At 45.9% G+C, this 17,549-nt stretch overlaps 2 protein-coding genes and 1 long non-coding RNA gene across 5 annotated transcripts in view; 2 read left to right on the top strand and 1 right to left on the bottom strand.

Annotated features, from left to right (window-relative positions):
* The window catches only part of RNF43 (ring finger protein 43), a 60,410-nt gene extending 53,612 nt beyond the window's left edge, over positions 1-6,798 (top strand). Inside the window, exons 6-8 of one of the 3 annotated variants that reach the window (XM_079131377.1) lie at positions 89-191; positions 848-2,191; positions 4,085-6,798. In XM_079131377.1, coding sequence (XP_078987503.1) covers positions 89-191; positions 848-2,191; positions 4,085-4,128 — 1,491 coding nt within the window. In that variant the 3' untranslated portion in view covers positions 4,129-6,798. The remainder of the gene's footprint in view (positions 1-88; positions 192-847; positions 2,192-4,084) is intronic. The other 2 variants (XM_079131376.1, XM_079131375.1) reach the window with 2 other exon arrangements.
* Positions 6,799-6,949: 151 nt separating this feature from the next.
* Positions 6,950-13,417, top strand: SUPT4H1 (SPT4 homolog, DSIF elongation factor subunit). Its single transcript, XM_079131491.1, has 5 exons — positions 6,950-7,187; positions 7,709-7,815; positions 11,357-11,412; positions 11,950-12,003; positions 13,212-13,417. Exons 1-5 carry the CDS (start codon positions 7,119-7,121, stop codon positions 13,277-13,279), a joined length of 354 nt encoding a protein of 117 aa, XP_078987617.1. The 5' UTR covers positions 6,950-7,118; the 3' UTR covers positions 13,280-13,417.
* A 110-nt stretch (positions 13,418-13,527) lies between these two features.
* On the bottom strand, positions 13,528-17,201 carry LOC306656382. The gene is made up of 2 exons (XR_013762500.1): positions 15,727-17,201; positions 13,528-15,694 (listed from the first exon to the last, which is right to left on the bottom strand). It is a non-coding gene; the product is annotated as an uncharacterized lncRNA (long non-coding RNA).
* Positions 17,202-17,549: the final 348 nt, after the last annotated feature.

Below are 17,549 nucleotides of genomic sequence, written 5' to 3'. Positions count from 1 at the left end.
CAGTAAAGAACGGATCAAGGAATATCCTGGACCTGGCCCCTCCTATGATCAGAGAAACCTTTGGTTTAGATGCTTTTGTTTTCTCCAGGAGCTTCGGGTCATTTCCTGTCTCCATGAGTTCCATCGCTCCTGTGTGGACCCCTGGCTACATCAGCATCAGACTTGTCCCCTCTGCATGTTCAACATCGTAGGTAGGAGCTGGGTCAAGGACTCCCCTATGTGCAGGCAAACAGATCTAGAACGTGACTTCCCTCTGGGAAAGGGTTTCTTCTGTGAAGCTGAGGAGAAAAAACTGTCACAATAGTTGTTTCAGCTGTACACTGCTTAAGAGCATCTCATCTGAGTGGGGAAGGTGAATTCAGATCATAGACATCTTTATTATTTTAAAAATTGTTTGAAATTTATGATAACTCTGTTCATTCTAAATCTGGGTGATTTGTGTATTTACTGGTCCAATTTTCTGTCAATACAGTATCCCATTCTAACAAAATCAGTATTTATGACAACTTGCTAAAAGATGAAAGTAAAATAAATATATCAAAGAAAGAGAACCTTTTGCTAATTCACCCAAAAGTACAATATGGGATATCAGTGTCCCTGGGTGAAAGAGTCCCAAATGACTGGTGGGAGCAGCAGGGACTGACTACGTGGCAGGACTCCCAGGGCAGACAGGGAAGTAGCAAAGGAGTCCCAGAGCCAGGCAACTTAGGGATGTCCTTGGTCCCCCAAACTCTGAGCTCACAGGCTATGCAAGCTTGAATAGGTTTGCTCTAGCCACATCTTTCTGAATGCAACCTCCATATGTTTGTGGTATCAAACACTTGCGTTTTCGGTTCTTTTTTTCCAGAGGGAGATTCATTTTCCCAGCCCCTGGGACCCTCTCGATCTTACCAGGAACCAGGCAGGAGACTACACCTCATTCGCCAGCATCCTGGCCATGCCCACTATCACCTCCCTGCTGCTTACCTGTTGGGCCCTTCTCAGAATTCGGGGACTCGGCCCCCACGACCTAGACCCTTCTTACCATCCCAGGAGCCTCGGCACCAACGCCTCCCTAGAGCTGCGCATCTCCGGGCTGCAGGTGAACAGCAGCGCTTGGCAGTGACTCAGCACCCCTATGCACAGAGCTGGGGGCTGAACCAACTCCGATGCACATCTCAGCACCCCACACCTTGCCCAGCGCCTCTGCGCCGGGGCAGGCCTCATGACAGCAGCGGGTCTGGAGAAAGCTACTGCACAGAACGCAGTGGCTACCTGGCAGATGGGCCAGCCAGTGATTCCAGTTCGGGGCCCTGTCATGGCTCTTCCAGTGACTCAGTGGTCAACTGCACAGACGTCAGCCTGCAAGGCATCCATGGCAGCAGCTCTACTTTCCGCAGCTCCCTGAGCAGTGACTTTGACCCCTTGGTGTACTGCAGCCCTCAAGGGGACCTACAGGGGGAGGAGATACAACCCAGTGTGACCTCTCGGCCCCATTCCTTGGACTCAGTAGTGCCCACTGGGGAAACCCAGGTTTCTAGCCATGTCCACTACCACCGCCACCGGCACCACCACTACAAAAAACGATTCCAGTGGCATGGCAGGAAGTCTGGCCCAGAAACTGGAGTTTCCCAGTCCAGGCCTGCTGTTTTTCGGACACAGCCCCAGCAAGAGCCACCTTTCACTGATCAGCAAATCACCAGATCCAATCCAGCAGCCCTTTTGGGGCAGCCCTCGAACCCACAACGGCCCAGGGCCCTCACAGAGCCAGTTCCTGGCCTGCCTGAAGCTGCCAATTCCAGCCCCAGTTTCCCTAGCCTTTTAAACTTGCAGAAATCCAGTCTCACTCTACGACATCCACAGAGAAAACGGCGGGGTGGTCCCTCAGATCCCACTCCAGTCTCTCGGCCCCAGGATTTGACTATACACCGGGCCTGCCAGATGTTCCCTCATTACAGCCCCAGCCTGGCATATCTTTGGCCCCCAGAGGCCCACCCACTGGTCTTCAGACCTCCAGACCTGGATAGGAGGCTGCGACCAGAAGCCCCAGGCCCCTGTTACTCAAGTTCACAGCCAGTGTGGTTGTGTTTGACTCCACGCCAGTCCTTGGGACCTCACCCGCCTGGGGAGGGGCCTTCTGAATGGAGTCCTGACACCCTAGAGGGCAGGCTGTGCCCTTACCCACACTGCCAGGTGTTGCCAGCCCAGCCAGGTGAGTTTTCAGGGGAAGCAGATATGGTGGGGAGAGGAGGCTAGAGCTGGGATTGCAGGATAGGTGAAGTCAGTCAACAAGGCTACAACAGAGGTGACATTCAAAATATGGAACAATTGGCATAGCATATGATGTTGGCTGGAGCACCCTGACTCTTCCAGGTGCTACCCCTTTAGCTGCAAGATCATAGGGAAGCCCCAGAGGAGGCTGTGACTGAGGCATCAGAAAGGCAGTTGGGGTGGTTTATCCCAAACCTCAGTGTTTCAATACTTTGATAATCAGTAGAGCTCTACCAAAGCTCAAGCTCATCATTAGCTCTACATACAAAGAAGGCCTTGGGGAGACCCTGATGGTATAGAAGATGGTATATAATTGCATTTAACCATAACACTAGGCCATGTAGCTACATGAATGATGAAAAAAAGAAGAAATCATTGGTGGTTCCTAGTCACCCTGGGAATCCTTAGGTTTTGGTAAGAGAATGACTATGGCTTCCCTATCAGTCACCCTTATTAATCAGAACAAACTCATTTTCTTGTGGACTCCATGAATCCCTATATTATAACCAATGGTGACAATGTAAACCCTGAGCTTTAAACTATGGATATTTATTTGCCCAAATACTCTTCCCCTTTCAGGCCTTCTGCCTCCCATGCTTCCCCACCTGCTCCCATTGTGTGTATGATATAGCTTTGTCTACACTCATCTCCAGAATCCTTTCACCTCAAAAAAGGACCTAAATGTTCTAAATGTAAAGCCTCATAGTCTAAGAATCCTAGAAACAGAACCTGAGAGCTGCTGTCATTCATTCATTCACTCATTCACTTCCTCCCTCCTTTTCTCCTTCTGATTGCATGCTTACTATGTGCTAGCCTCTGAGGACTTGGGACTTGCCAGCCAGGAGATCCAGGTCCATGGGGAGACAGGCATGCAAATAGTTACGGTATATAGGATAATCACTTCCATAGAGCCATGTGTGTGGTGATTCCACACTGATGATCCCCACTCATGTCAGGTACAGCCTGAAGATCAATGCAGGAGCCCTTCCCAGGGCCATGAAGGCTGGGGCTGCACATCCAGTGTTGTGTCTCGTAGAGTTGTGCAGTGCAGCTCCCCTGTTCCTCTGTCCTCCATACTGTTGCCAGGGTCATCTGCCTTGCACAGAACTGTCTAGAAATCTTGAAATGTTCTGCCCACAGTAAGGAAAACTCCATCCTTATTTGGCCTTCATGAATCCAACACCAACTAGCCCTTCTTCCTTCCCAACCTAATTTTCCACTCTTTCACTTCTCTTTTCTTGATAACTATACTTTTGTCAAACGGATAATCACTTCTCACAGTTTCTGCAGCCCAGAATATCCGGCTGCCTTTCCTATTCCTATAAATTCAGTTTTTATCTATTCCTGTAAGACCAATTCATGTATTCTCATTTCCAGGAAGCCTTTCCAATTGCTGCTCTTGGACGTGGTCTCTCCCCTTCCTCAATGCATTTCTTCTAACCCCATCCCGTCCTGCTGGCATAATAGCCATTTGCATGCATGCCTTCTCTCCTATAAGGGTGTCAGGTCCCTGCTTATTGTTTGGGGTCTTCTATTTGGCAAATGGTAGCAGGCCAAATTCACAATGAATGCATAATAAATATTTATTGTGTGAATGAATGAATAGTAAGTATTGGCAACACACTGGTTGCTGTATGTGTTTCTCTGGATTTGTTTTTTTCTCCCTTGTTTCCCAACAGAGCCCCTCTCAGCTTTCAATCTAATCTCCTTTCCAGAGACATTCCCTGATCCTCCTTCTCTGTGGTCCCCTTCCAGCCACACTCTCCACAGGTAGGAGAAGCAGGATCTGGGTCTGATTCTCATGACCTCTTTCCTCCCTTCTCTCCACATGCAGGGTCAGAGGAGGAGCTTGAGGAGCTGTGTGAACAGACCGTGTGAGATGGTCAGGCCTAGCTCCAACCAAGAGTGTGCTTTGGATGACTTAGGCTCCTACCTGGCACAGAGTCCTGCTCCTGGGAGAAGAAAGGACCTCAGCAAACACCCTCTTTTTGCCATACTTCCTGTAACCACTGGAAGAGGAGTGGTGATGGGGGGTGGCGGGAGCTACTGTTTCCAGATCTTGGCTCCAGACATTGTCTGCAGAACATGCTGGCAGTGCAGCAAGCCTGTGTCCAACCAGGCAACCAGCTTCTACCTGTGTGCATTTGTGGACTGAATCCAATGCTGAGTTGTTGAGGAAAGGAAGCTGGGTATGGGTAGCTAGGTATCACAAAGGTGCTTCTCCTTTCCCCAGCCCTGCCAGGTCTTCCTCCCCAAGCCTCATGTTCATACCAGCCAGTGGGTTCAGCTGAATGCGTGACCCATCTCACCTCCTCCCTGGAAGGCCGCTGAATTAGGGGCAACCCCAGCTTTCTCATTTTCCTTCTTTGCAAAAGGACCAGGAGCATAGGTAAGCCCTGACCCCTATAAAGGGAGGTCTCTGCAACTTTTCCAGGCAGTGCCTGCTCTGGTGCAGATGGGAGGGTATTTCCCTCTTCTTGGCTTGAATTGTTCTTAAATTGGCAGATCCACAATATTAAGTCAGAGAGAGGCTCTGGGAAGCCAGGGCACAGAGTTCTGTCCCTGTGGTGGTGTTCCCACCACCTTGAAGAATGTGGAATGAAGCTTTTGATCTTCAAATTCCCTCCTGCAGCCCAGTTCCTCTGGGGATGAGGGAAAGGGGAGGGAATAACTCTTCCTTGAAGATCTTCTGTTTCAAAGTCCTAAAACAGGCAACAAAGAATTTCTGATTGACTTTGGGAAGAAGGAGGAAGGAATGAAGGTGGAAAATACAAAATTACAGCTGAGAAAAGACAACCAAGAGTTCTTCTCTGAGAGAAGCTTTTTGTCTCAGAACAGGGGTGGGGAACAGGGGAAAACAAAGGAAGAGCAAAGTAGGACCCCTTGGATATGGAAGACCCAGAGACCCAGCTCCTCAGTATATGCCACACAGGCCAGGGACCAACCAGAAGGTGTGCACCCAAGTACAGCTGGAGTAAGAAGTTGGTCTGGGCAGCTTGAACTGAATGAGCAAGGGCTGAGGACCTCCTGAGGGTGACATTCACTTCAGGACATCCTGACCATTTCTAGCCTCTTAGGCTTTTCCTTGCCTGGAATGTGAATGTGGGGGCAAAATGGGCACAGGATTCTACTTGGGAACATTCTTCCCTCAATGTCAGTGGGGAGACTAGCACCTAGGCACCCACATGGGTATTTATATCTGAACCAGACAGAAAGACGCTTGAATCAGGCACTATGTTGAGAAATGTATTTATTTGCTAATATATTTATCCATAAATGTGGTCTGGTCTTGTGGTTTTGTTTTGTCATGACTCACTCAGGGTAACAATTTCATCTTTCTACATGAAGAGAATAAATTATTTCTGATATCAGAGGCTAGTCTCTGATTTATGAAAGGATAGGGAGAGTGGTAGTCTCTCAATAACTGATTTTTAAGCCCCTTAGAAGCCTGGCATCAGGGAAGAAGAAGGCATGCATGGATTCTTATTGTGGTTCAGTCACTTATCTGTATTATTGTTGCATGGTTCACTTCACACTTTAATTTAGGATGCTTCAGTGACTCTTACTTCGTGACCTGAGGCAAATATTCAGAGCTTCATTTTTTCCATCCATAAAATGGGCATACTTCATAGTCAAAACAGGGCATACACAAGATAGCAGAGTAAAAATGTGTTCAGGAAACACTCAGAAACAGAAAACAACCAAACCCCAGTCACAGATCCCATCTGGACACAGCATGGGACAGAAGCAGGGAACTGAGAAGCAAGCCTGCCTTGAAGAAGCTGTTTCAATAAGGAGGCCAGCTGCAAGGATAGAACAGCAGGGCCTGAAACTATTTATATCCTGAAGCTGCAATTCAGATAAACACAAATGCCTGTGCTCTGCCTACACACCAGAGAGCTGGTGCTTTGTATGAAGAATTCCCCAGGGTCAGAGGAGCTTTTGCTCTCTTCCTCACACTGCACAATTCTTTTGCTTCTCCCAGATTTGGTAGGGGTGCCGGTTGCCTCCCATCCCATCCCATAGGAGGCCATGGGAAAAGAAAGACAATCTACAGATGTTCTCAAGTAAAGGAACTGTCTAAATTTTACTAAGAGCTGTACACAGTATAAATTATCAGCTGGGACGCGCTAACGTAGTCTTTAGGAATAAGCATTTCCCGGCCTTGGGCTCACAGGCCAGCATTCCTGCGGATGGCAAGTGGAAACCCTATAGTGCTCTCTCACAGTTAGGAAGGAGGGTGGGGCAGACTGTGTATTTATTTTCGGTCTCTGCAGAGATAATCCAGAGAGACATGGACTCACTGCTCCAGCGCTTTGCTTTTATTTTTTTGTGGTGCAGAGAACGAACCGAGGGCCTCGAGCATGCTCTAGGCAAGCCTCTATCACTGAGCTACAGCCCCAGCCCTGCTCCAGCGCTTTTAAAACGGAAAGACAAAAAACAATCTAGGCTATCATCGGGGAGCCTTCTAAGGGCACCGTGGCATGGTGCCAGCGGCCTACATTAAATGGCCCGCTCCGCAGCGCTCCCGCCCGGGCTCGGCGCGCTCCCGCGCAGGCGCCAGCCCCGCCTCCCCGCCCCGCCCCCCCCCAGGGCCGCCGACAGGCCCAACGGCCGCCTTCGACGGCCCCCGCGCGGCCAGGTGGCGAGGCGCGCGCCGGCCCAGGTGGCTGCCGGCCGCCCCGCCTCCGCTCCCTGGCGGGAGAAACCATCTCCTCAGGCGGGGGGAGGGGCGGGGCCGGCGCCCTCTTACACCGGAAGAGGAAGTCGGGCGCCAGAAGTGACGGGCATTCTGGGTAGTGAACTGTTTACTTCCTGCGGTGTGGAGGCTGTGGCCGCGTCCCCAGCAGTTCTTCGTATCCGAGAGGATGGCCTTGGAGACTGTGCCCAAGGACCTGCGGCATCTGCGAGCTTGTCTGCTGTGTTCGCTGGTTAAGGTGTCCGTCGGGGTCTTGGATGTTAGGGGCGACGTGGGGGAAGAAGGGGAAGGGGGGATGACACTGGCCACAAGGAAAAGAAATGTCCAGGACCCCGGGAGGTGGCCCGGGGAATGGGAATTCGAAGGAGGCCATTGTTTACGTCCGGAAAACGCGAACAGGTCTTGCAGCTGAGGGCACGGGCGGTTTAAAGTGCCACAGGCGTAGCTCTACAAACGTTTTGTTGGATCCGAAAGACGACGGGAGTCAGAAGGCTGGGGATCTGCAGCTGAGGGAGTATTCAGAGAGAGTGCCTGACCCAGGGGAGACTGGAGAAAGGAAAGATCAGACGGAATTGGGAACAAGAGAGGAAGGAATGTGAAGGTGGAATTTAGGAATGATGCCTTGGTTGCCTTGGGTGGGGAACCTGTTGAGACAAACAGCATAGAGGATCAAGAAGTTGACCAGGTCAGAAGTATTGAGGAAAACTACTCTTTTTTTTTTCTTCTTTCCTTTTCTTTTTTAAATTTTCCACTGCTTAGACAATAGACCAGTTTGAATATGATGGTTGTGATAATTGTGATGCATACCTACAAATGAAGGGTAATCGAGAGATGGTATATGACTGCACCAGCTCTTCCTTTGATGGGTAAGCCCCTTCAGATTCCTTCATTCACTTCGTTCTGCATCATCTTGCCCCACCCCCACCCCATCCCAAGCTTACGGGGTGGCGGGGGGCAGACTTTTAACGTAATAAAACCTAGCTGGTTTCAGCAGTTATTTTGAGACCTACTAGTCCCATGTATTCAGTGCAGTAGCCACTAGCTTTATGTACCTACTGGCATTTGAAATGTGACTAGTCCAAGTTACTATATGCTTTTAAGTGTTAAACATACACCAGATTTCTGTGACTTAACATGAGAAGAAAGAATGTAAAAGAGCTTAAACGATGGTTTTAGATGTATTTGGGTTAAATGATATATTGAAATTTCATCTTTCAGTATTCACTCTTTTAAAATGTGACTACTGGAAAATACAGGATGATGTATTTTTATTGTATTTTCAGTGAACACTGCTTTACTAAATTGTCAGATCGTTCATGGTGGGGACTGAATTTATCTTGTGCAGTACTACCTGGTACAAGACCCAGAAGGTGGAGATACTTAATGTATGTTGAGAGCCTAGGGCTATAGCTCAGAGAGAAAGCATGCACTTAGCATGCATGAGGCCCTGGGTTCAATCACCAGCATCTACCCCGCCCCCCGCCCCCCAAAAAGCAACCCATTGAATATGTGAAGATTTGACAGTAAAGGGAAGGGAAGGGAAGGGAAGGTACAATAAGGTAGATTATTGCCCCAAAGCTGATGATCTTAAAGAGGTCCTAGAAGAAGAATTTTCCTTTGGCAAAATTGTCCAGTGGGGAGAAGTAGAAAGGAGAGAAGCATAAGTGTCTAGATCTTCCCCAAGATAGTGGCCAGAGGACAATATTGTTTGGGGGTTAAGGAGGTACTACTAAGTACTTGCTAAAGTTCTTTTAAGGTGGGCCAGTCCCATTTCTTCTTTGATTTTCTTTAGTGGAGAATAAGAATTGGGCAAAAAAAAAGATACTGGCATGGAACCTTTACTTTCTGTGCTTGCATATTGACACTCAAGATACTCTGGCTTCCTTGCTTCTTTGTTAGCACTATGCTATTCAGTGCTAACAAATGAATGAAGGGACTCCCATCTTTGTATAATGTGCACAAGATACTAGTAAGAGAGATGCAATGTGAAGTTTTAACCATTTTAAGTATACAACTCAGTGCCATTAGTGCATTCACATTGTTGTATAGCCATCAGCACCATCCATCTCCAGAACTTTTTTCATCTGTACCAATTAAACACTAACTTTCCATTTCTGACTCCCCCAGAATGGTCTCAAGACCATTCTTTCTTTCTTCATGAGTTTGACTACCTTAGGTGTCTCATAACTGGAATTATACAATGTTCTTTTGTGACTGGCTTATTCAACATTTAATGTCTTCAAGGTTCATCCATGTCATAACGTGTCAAAATTTTCCTCCTTTTTAAAGCTGAATAATATTTCATTGCATGCATATACAAGTTTATTTATCCATTCATCTGTATATGGTTGCTTGGGTTGATTTTACATTTTTGCAGTTGTAAATAATACTGCTATAAGCATCAATGCTTAAATACATATTAAGTCCCTGCTTCCAGTTCTTTTGGGTATATATCCAGAAATAGAATTGCTAGGTTATATAATGATTCATTGTTTTAATTTCTTGAGGAGCCAAGAAACAGTGTGGAAGTGTTCTAGTTTTTCCTTATCCTTGACAACTCTTGTTACTTTCCATGTTTTTGTTGTTTGTTTTTATAATAGCCTTTCTGATAGGTGTGTTTTTTGTTTTTATAATAGCCATCCTATTGGATATGAATTGATATTTTGTGGGTTTGATTTGCATTTCCTTAATGATTATTGATTTCCTTAATGATTATTTCCTCGTTATATGCTTATTGTCTAATTTTCTATTTAGATTGTTTTTTTTTTTTTTTTTTTTTTGTAATAATGAAGATCATTGAGCCTAGGGACTCACATGTGATAGGCAGTGACTCTACCACTGAGCTACACCCCTAGCTTGTCCTTTTTGGAATATGGTTTTTTTTTTTTTTTTTTTTTCCCTGAGTTTGTAGGAATTATATATTCTAGAGCATATTGGTTTTTAAAAGAGTAAGCAAATCAAAGGTTAAAAAAGATCAGAGGGAGGTTATATGAGCTCAGCTAGAAGTGGAGAAGATAACACACTTTCCTCTTAAAGAAAGAAGTATAGGATTTTTGAGAAATTTGAAGTGAGAAGGATAGGAAGAACACTCCAAATACAGGGAGTGACTAGAACAAAGTCATGGGGTAGGAAAAAAAAAGTCAGGGATGTTTGGAAAACTGGGAATTCTGTTTAGGTTAAATTTGTTGGGTAACAAGACCTGTGAGGCTATAAGGATAGATTGTGAAAGATAAATGAAAATATACTTGTGGGAGGATGACCTTCATGCATGCCCATCCCAGATTGTCTGCAGGGTCCTTTAGCTGTTCTTATGCTTGTCACCCCTGGAGGTGAGGTCCGTTGTACTCAAAACACAGGTGAAAATGTAAGATTTGGATGGGAAGGGAGTCTCCCCCAAAGTAGAATCCAAGATTGGTGCCAAGAGAACAGGAAATGCATATGGAAGAGGCAGTCTATAAACATCAGTGCCTAGAACAGACCTGACATGATAGGCAGTTAGCATTTGATTGAATGCATGAATAACAAAAATTACCTCTGTAGCTTCTGATAGCAATGCTTCTGATCCTTCTTGCCTAAGTAGTGGGCTTCTAGCCCTTGAATAGCCTTTATGTTAGCCATGCTCTGGAATTGGAGCTACCTGGGAAGGCCTATTAGGATAATAAGAGCTAATGCTCATTTAGCACTTGCTCTGTGGTTACCTCTGTAGTACATTTTTCATGATGATTCTGTGAGAGGTCTTCACGTGTATTCTGGCTGCCCAGCTCATTAGAGGAGGGACTTGGCCAAATATAACTAATTTCTGGTAGGAAGATCCATTGTTTCGATTCACTCCCTGCTTTGCACTTGGCCTAGCCCCCTAGTGGTTGTGTTGGTTGTAATCTGTAGTACTGACCATCCACTGCTAAAGCTGTCCCATCTTCTAGGGAATCTAGGCTAAAGATTTTGGGGGTGAGGGGGTGGGGATATAGCTCAGTTGGTAGAGTGCTTGCCTTGCAAGCACAAGGCCCTGGGTTCAATCCCCAGCACTGCAAAAAAGTACTGGGTGCAGTACTGACTGAGGTTGAACTTAGGGCCTCTTAACATGCTAGGCAAGTGCCCTGCCATTGAGCTACATCCCCAGCCCCTACAGATGTTTTTGAGCCTGGTGAAATTGTCTTTGGGAATAGTAACTGACTTCTTACTGGCAAGCCAGGGATATAAGAACAAAGAACCTCTGTCAGTACTAGCTCTGTGTCACCCCTTCCCAGCATTAGAATTCAGTTTCCCCTGCTTTCCAATAGAAACTCAACCCCAGCTTTCTCCTAGCATTACTCTCCCAGTACTGTTGTGCTGACTGAGCAACTCCCTTGATCTTCTTCCTCTCTGGCAGGGGAGGCTCACAGTGGCCCTGTTTCTTTTCCCTCCTAGAATCATTGCAATGATGAGTCCAGAGGACAGCTGGGTCTCCAAGTGGCAGCGAGTCAGTAAGTGTCTCCCTTTTTCCTTATTCTGGCCTTTGTGGTATTGGCACTTTGCATCAGGGCCAGCAAGAGACTTAAATTAGCAGGGTTTCTGGCCTCAGGATGAGAAAGATGGTGTAGGAAAGACAAGGAAGCCATGGTACAGGACGTATACCCTATAGCCAAAAGAAGCGATGGTTTATCTCTCTGTTTTTTTTTTTTTTTTTTTTTATAATGTATTTTTTTTTATTGTAAACAAATGGGATACATGTTGTTTCTCTGTTTGTACATGGCGTAAAGGCATACCATTTGTGTAATCATAAATTTACATAGAGTAATGTTGTTTGATTCATTCTGTTATTTTTTCCCTTCCCCCCACCCCTCCCACCCCTCTTTTCCCTCTATACAGTCCTTCCTTCCATACTTGCCCCCCTCCCTAACCCTAACACTAACCCTTCCCTCCCCGGTTTATCTCTTGAGTGGTAACTTCTTTCGTGTTTAGCTCAAGTCTCCATTCAGTCTTAACTCACTCCCACTGCAGCCTCCTTTCTTCTCTTTCAGGTAACTTTAAGCCAGGTGTATATGCAGTGTCAGTCACTGGTCGCCTGCCCCAAGGTAATAACAGTCATAATCACAACTAATGTTCATTTATTGTACCAAGCTCGGCAGAAGTTAGACTTTGTTTTTTCAGTTGGGATCTTGCTTTGTTGCCCTGGCTAGTCTCATACTCCAGGGCTGAAGTGATCTTCTGAGTAGCTGGGGCTACAGGCATGTAGTACCATACTCATCTGGGAAGTCAGTCTTTTAGGTAAATTAACAACAATCCTCTTGACTCTTAAGAGGTTCTACATTTTATTTATGAACTGTGGCAGAGAGATAAATAACTTGCCAGTATCACCCAAGAATTCTGGTTACAGCCTTTTTTTTTTTTTTTTTTTTTTTTTTTTTTTTTGTTTAGTTGTTAATGAGACCTTTATTTTTTACTTACATGTGGTGCTGAGACTCAAAGCCAGTGCCTCATACGTACTAGGCAAGCGCTCTACCACTGAGCTACAAACAAGTCCCAGGCTTTTTTTTTTTTTTTTTTTTTTTCTGGCTGAAACATGACCTCAAAAAATCAGTTTAAGGGCTAGGGGGAGAGCTCAACTGTTAAGAGTGCTTGTCTTACAAGCACAAGGCCCTGAGTTCAATCTCCAGTACCGCCAAAAAAAAAAAAAAAATCAGTTTAAGACTGAGTTGGGGCTGGGTGTGTAGCTCAGTGGTAGAATGCTTGCCTCACGTGTGTGAGGCACTGGGTTCAATATCAGCACCACATAAAATTAAACAAATAAAATGACATGCTATCCATCTACAACTACAAAAAATTTAAAAAAATAAAGACTCAGAGTTGTTCCTCTCTGTGGAACTCTTTAGTAAAAGGCGAAAGATTTATACAATCTGGAGGGAAACCAGAGTATCAGGCATTTGGTTTTGATTAACTACATGAATCCCTCTTTTTCTTCTCATTCTTACCTAGTCAGTGTTTGCCAGGACTTGCCTGAATCTTCAAGCAAGACTCTTTTTCGTTTTTAATTTTTTTTAAGCTGTTGATAGACCTTTATTTTATTCTTTTATTTATATGTGGTGCTGAGACTCGAACCCAGTGCCTCGCACATGCTAGGCAAGTGCTCTACCACTAAGCCACAACTCCAGCCCCCAAGCAAGACTCTTGATGAGCAGTCTAGGAACTCCAGTTTGCTTGTGGCCCCCCTCTAAAGTGGCAGTAAGGACCTTTCTTAGCCTTGTGAATCTTCCCTCACAGACTGTTTCTTTTCCTGCCACAGGAATCGTGCGGGAGCTGAAAAGTCGAGGAGTGGCCTACAAATCCAGAGACACGGCTATAAAGACCTAGCAAGATGCAGGCTGCCAGCATCTTTGCTCTCCACCTCCTTCCTCTGCTTTGTTGTTGTTGTTGTTGAACTAAACAAACAGAACTTCAAATACTCCTTGCCCTCTACTCTGAGAATCAGCAGACCATTGAGAGAGCAGCCCATCCTGTCTCTAGGCCATTTCTGGGACTACTGGGTGGAGGTGGAGAGGTTGGGGCCGGAGGGTCCACAGAGACTGAATTGAGGGGAGAGGGTGCCAGTTTTCCTGCCCATGTCCAGGGCTATGCCCTTGCCCATGAGCAATACTTTGGGTTAAATTCCAATTAACATGAACTACTGGAAAATTCTTAAAACCATGACGCATGGCTTGCCTCCCTCTCCCTTTCTCTTAGCTTGGCACAATAAGGGCTCACTTGCCCAATAAGCACCATCCCAGCACAGTAGAGTCTCTTCTGCTCTTGCACCTGTCTCTGAGCCTCCAGGGGTGCAGCCTTCCTAGTGTACTTGCTTGAGCTTCATTGGAAGGTCTGCTGTTCTGAGGCACCGTAACCCCTCAGTGTAGTCCCATAGTCTAGGGCTTATAGCCTACCTTCTAGACCTGGCATTATCAGTCCCTCTTAAAATCTTGAAGCTTCTTAGTGTTCTTCACCCCTTGACTTTGTTTCATACTTCTTCTTTTCCTTCTTTGTGTCTTTATTTTTACTGATCTTCCTATACCTTTGGCCAGTTTCATCCTTGTTTTACATTCCCCTCTCTGGAGACCTTCCAGCCTCAGGTGGCTGCTGGGTGTTGTCTGGGAGTTTGTGCTTCTGTGAGAAGTTGGCCTTTCCTTCCCTAGCTTGATAGGGGGCTTTGGGTAACTATTTTGGCCAAGGTGGGTTGTTTGTTTTAAAATTTAAAAAATTACCATAAATTTTCATGTATTTAAGCATCCACAGAAATCCTATTAGTATCCCCATTTTGATTTAAGTTCATCCATAAGTGAGAGTGATTATACTCTGTTTACCTCAGGATTCTTGTGCTCAGAAATGAAGCAATGTGCTGGGCTTGGTGACACATGCCTGTAATCCCAGCAGCTCAGGAGGCTGAGGCAAGAGGATTCCAGGTTCAAAGTCAGCCTCAGAAACTTGGACTGTAAACAGTCTAGCGAGAAGAGCTGGGGCTCCGGCTCAAAGGTTAGGCACCCTTGGGTACCAAAAAGAAAAAGATGAAGCAATGTGGAAATTCTGTAACAAATCTTATAAAAGGTAAAATTCCTGTGTTTTTTTTTTCCTTATTAATCATTTTTTAGAATACACAATATGTGCATACAGTCAAAATGTGTGGGGCCAGTGAAGGGTTGCCCAGAACCACAAATGCAGGTGACCTCTGATTCACTAGCAGAGCTGCCTGCACTAGGCTTTGTGTCCCTTAGCCACCTGGTGTTGCTAGTGAGTCAGTTTTGGGTTACCTGTGATCCTGACCCTGAAGAGAAATGCTGACTCTGGTGTCCGTCTTTCTCCACACCATCTTTGTCCCCTCCTAGGCTTGTGGGATAATAACTGGGACTGATCAGGCCATTCATATCCATCACAGGTTCTCAAAAAAGAACCATTCCATTAGTGCCATCAAGTTCCGAGAGAATGGTCTGTTAATCTCATTTCAGCCCTGTGGGTATATATTGCTCTTGAAGTTCAGTCTGGAAGGAGCTTTGGTCAGCAACCCCAGCACCCCTGCCAGGACAACTTACATCCTAAAGTGAAGTGGGTTTTGGCAAGAGTGCCTAGGCTGTGCAGCCAATCCCCAAACTTTCACTGGCTTTCTCAAAAAGTCCCTTGGAAAGTCCCAGCTGCTGTCTTAGGTGTCTGACCCGGACGTGGCTGCTTGGTGAGAATGGAAACAGTTGTGGGGAGGGGTGGCAGGAGGAGCTGTGCACAAATAACCACACGTGGCTACCTCAGTCCCACACAGAGCTGGGTGCTGTTAATCTTGCAGGAAGCGAAAGACAGGCACTGATGGTTGTGGGGGAAGGGGCTTGTTTCAGCTCTGCCTGGGCGCTGCTTCTGAATCACTTTCTTGCCTTCTCTGGTACTTGAACAGTGCAGAGACTAAGGTGTAGGCGTCCCAACCCCTAGTGGGAGCCCAAAGAAGCCAAGATGGACTTGGTTCCAGGCTCTCTTAAGGGTGAGTGGTGCTTGTGCTGCTACCCTGGATTTCACAGCCATGAAAACTCCATCCTGCCCATTTGTCTATCAGAGTTTTGGCTCCATTCCATCTACTGGGTTTCTGAGTCTGCCCAGAGTCTTAAGATCTCTCGGTCTCTTGCTTAGTACTTTTCAGAAGGGCAATACTCCCTAATTTAGCAGGACAGACAAATCATATCAGAGACTAGAAATAGTTGCCAGGCTACTTTGCCTTGCCTGCCTAGTCCTCATTTTCTACTCTACCTACCAAGTGCTCTGCTGTTAGGTTCTCCTCAAAACTAAGTGACAGTGCATTGGGAATGACAACCTCCAGCTCAGGGAGGAACTGATAGCTGGCAGATCAAGGGTAAGAACATTCTGATCTTGGAATAGATGGGCTGATGAGAACCTAAGCTCAGGCTGGGCTTACTAGGTTTGGGGACTGAGGCCTTGCTTTTGATGTGGCCTGTTATTGCTAGCCTGTCCACAGTCTGCTGCTTAATCCTCACGTCCCTTCCCAGATGTGTGATCTCTGCATAAAAAGAAGGCAGGTACATAATGGTAAGAACAGACTAATATGTTGTCCAGAAACCTGGTTCATGTTAAGTATCAGTAAAACCTTTTGTGTAAATAGCATTTTGCAGTTGACAAAGGGCTTTTATGTTCTTTGTCTCATTTGATCCTCACAAAACCCCTGAAAGCAGTTAGTAGCCTTTTTTAGTGATGAGGAGACAAGTTCAGAGAGTTGATTGGCCTAGCCACGATGAACTAGTGGAGCATTAGGGCAAGAAATGGAATGCCCACAGCCAGTTGAAGGCTCTGGTTCCCCCTTAGTTATCCCCAAACACAGCAGCTTTGCTCCCTTTACAGGTGTTCCACAGAACCAGTGTGAGACATTACTTTTCTATTCAGTTAGGTTACAATGTTCCTACACACTGAACCCCACCAACCACCCTACTCAACACTTCTATTTCCCCTTCTATCGAAAGAGGGAGAGGCAGTGGGGGTAATGACCCAGGGAAGAGATCCTTAGGACTAATGGGTCCTCGTGCAGAGCAAAGGGAAATGAAATGGTTCCAGCCCTTTGTTTCCCTGGCTGCATCTTTTCCAACAGTTCCTGGACGCTTACTGGCCTGTGCCCCACATTACCCAACCTCTCTTCTGCATTTTCCTCCTCCCCACCCACCTCCTGCAGCCTGATAATGGCACCATCACACCCACTGGTACATAGTCTCTTGTGATGAAAACGTGTCCAGCAGCCGGGGTTGTGGCTCAGTGGTAGGGTATTTGCCTAACGTGTGAGGCACTGGGTTAAATGCTCAGCACCATATATAAATAAATGAAGGTCCATCAACATCTAAAAACTTTTTTAAAAGAAAATATGTATCCAGCTAAGGGCAGAGTCCTTGCTTTCCAGCCCTTCTACTTCCACCTGCCACAACCCCTGTGATTTTTCTAAGTCACCTTCTCCAAAAAGAATTGATCTACAAAATGCAGTTGACAGAGCTATAGTGTAAGGTGGCAAGATAGTTGTTCCTATAATAGGCATGGATGGAAGAGGGCACGAAGGGCACCTAAGGTGCTGGCTATATTCTATCTTGATGTGGATGCTAGTTACATGGGTCAGTTCACTTTCTGAAAACTTGATGTTATATACTTGTGATTTGTTCACCTTTTTGTGTGTATGTTATACTTCAAATAAGTTTTGCTTATAGATATAATTGGCGGTCCCTGTCTTAGGGTAGTTGTAAGATTCAAATACCTAAAATTGCTTTCAAGTAAGCACTTTTTTTTTTTTGGGTGCTGGGGATCGAACCCAGGGCCTTCTTCTTGCAAGGCAAGCACTCTACCGACTGAGCTATCTCCCCAGCCCCTCAAGTAAGCACTTTGAGAGCTGTGAACTTCTAAGTGTATGAAAGAGATTGTCCTTATCCAAAGTTGCCTATCTCTGTGTTTTAGGTAGATGTGGCTAGAATTTTATCCCTCTAGCATTGTTGGGCAATATTTGTTCCAATAGATGTACCATATATAAATACATCAAAACACTTTTGTTCAAGGACCAAAACTGCTTTTTGTTTTAATCTTTCTTTTCTCATTTTTTTGGTGAGGTTTTTTTTTTTTTTTCTCCCCA

This window comes from Sciurus vulgaris, assembly GCF_902686455.1.
Source record: "Sciurus vulgaris genome assembly, chromosome: 3".
Lineage (NCBI taxonomy): Eukaryota > Metazoa > Chordata > Mammalia > Rodentia > Sciuridae > Sciurus > Sciurus vulgaris.
This window is presented reverse-complemented; position numbering and strand designations above follow the sequence as displayed.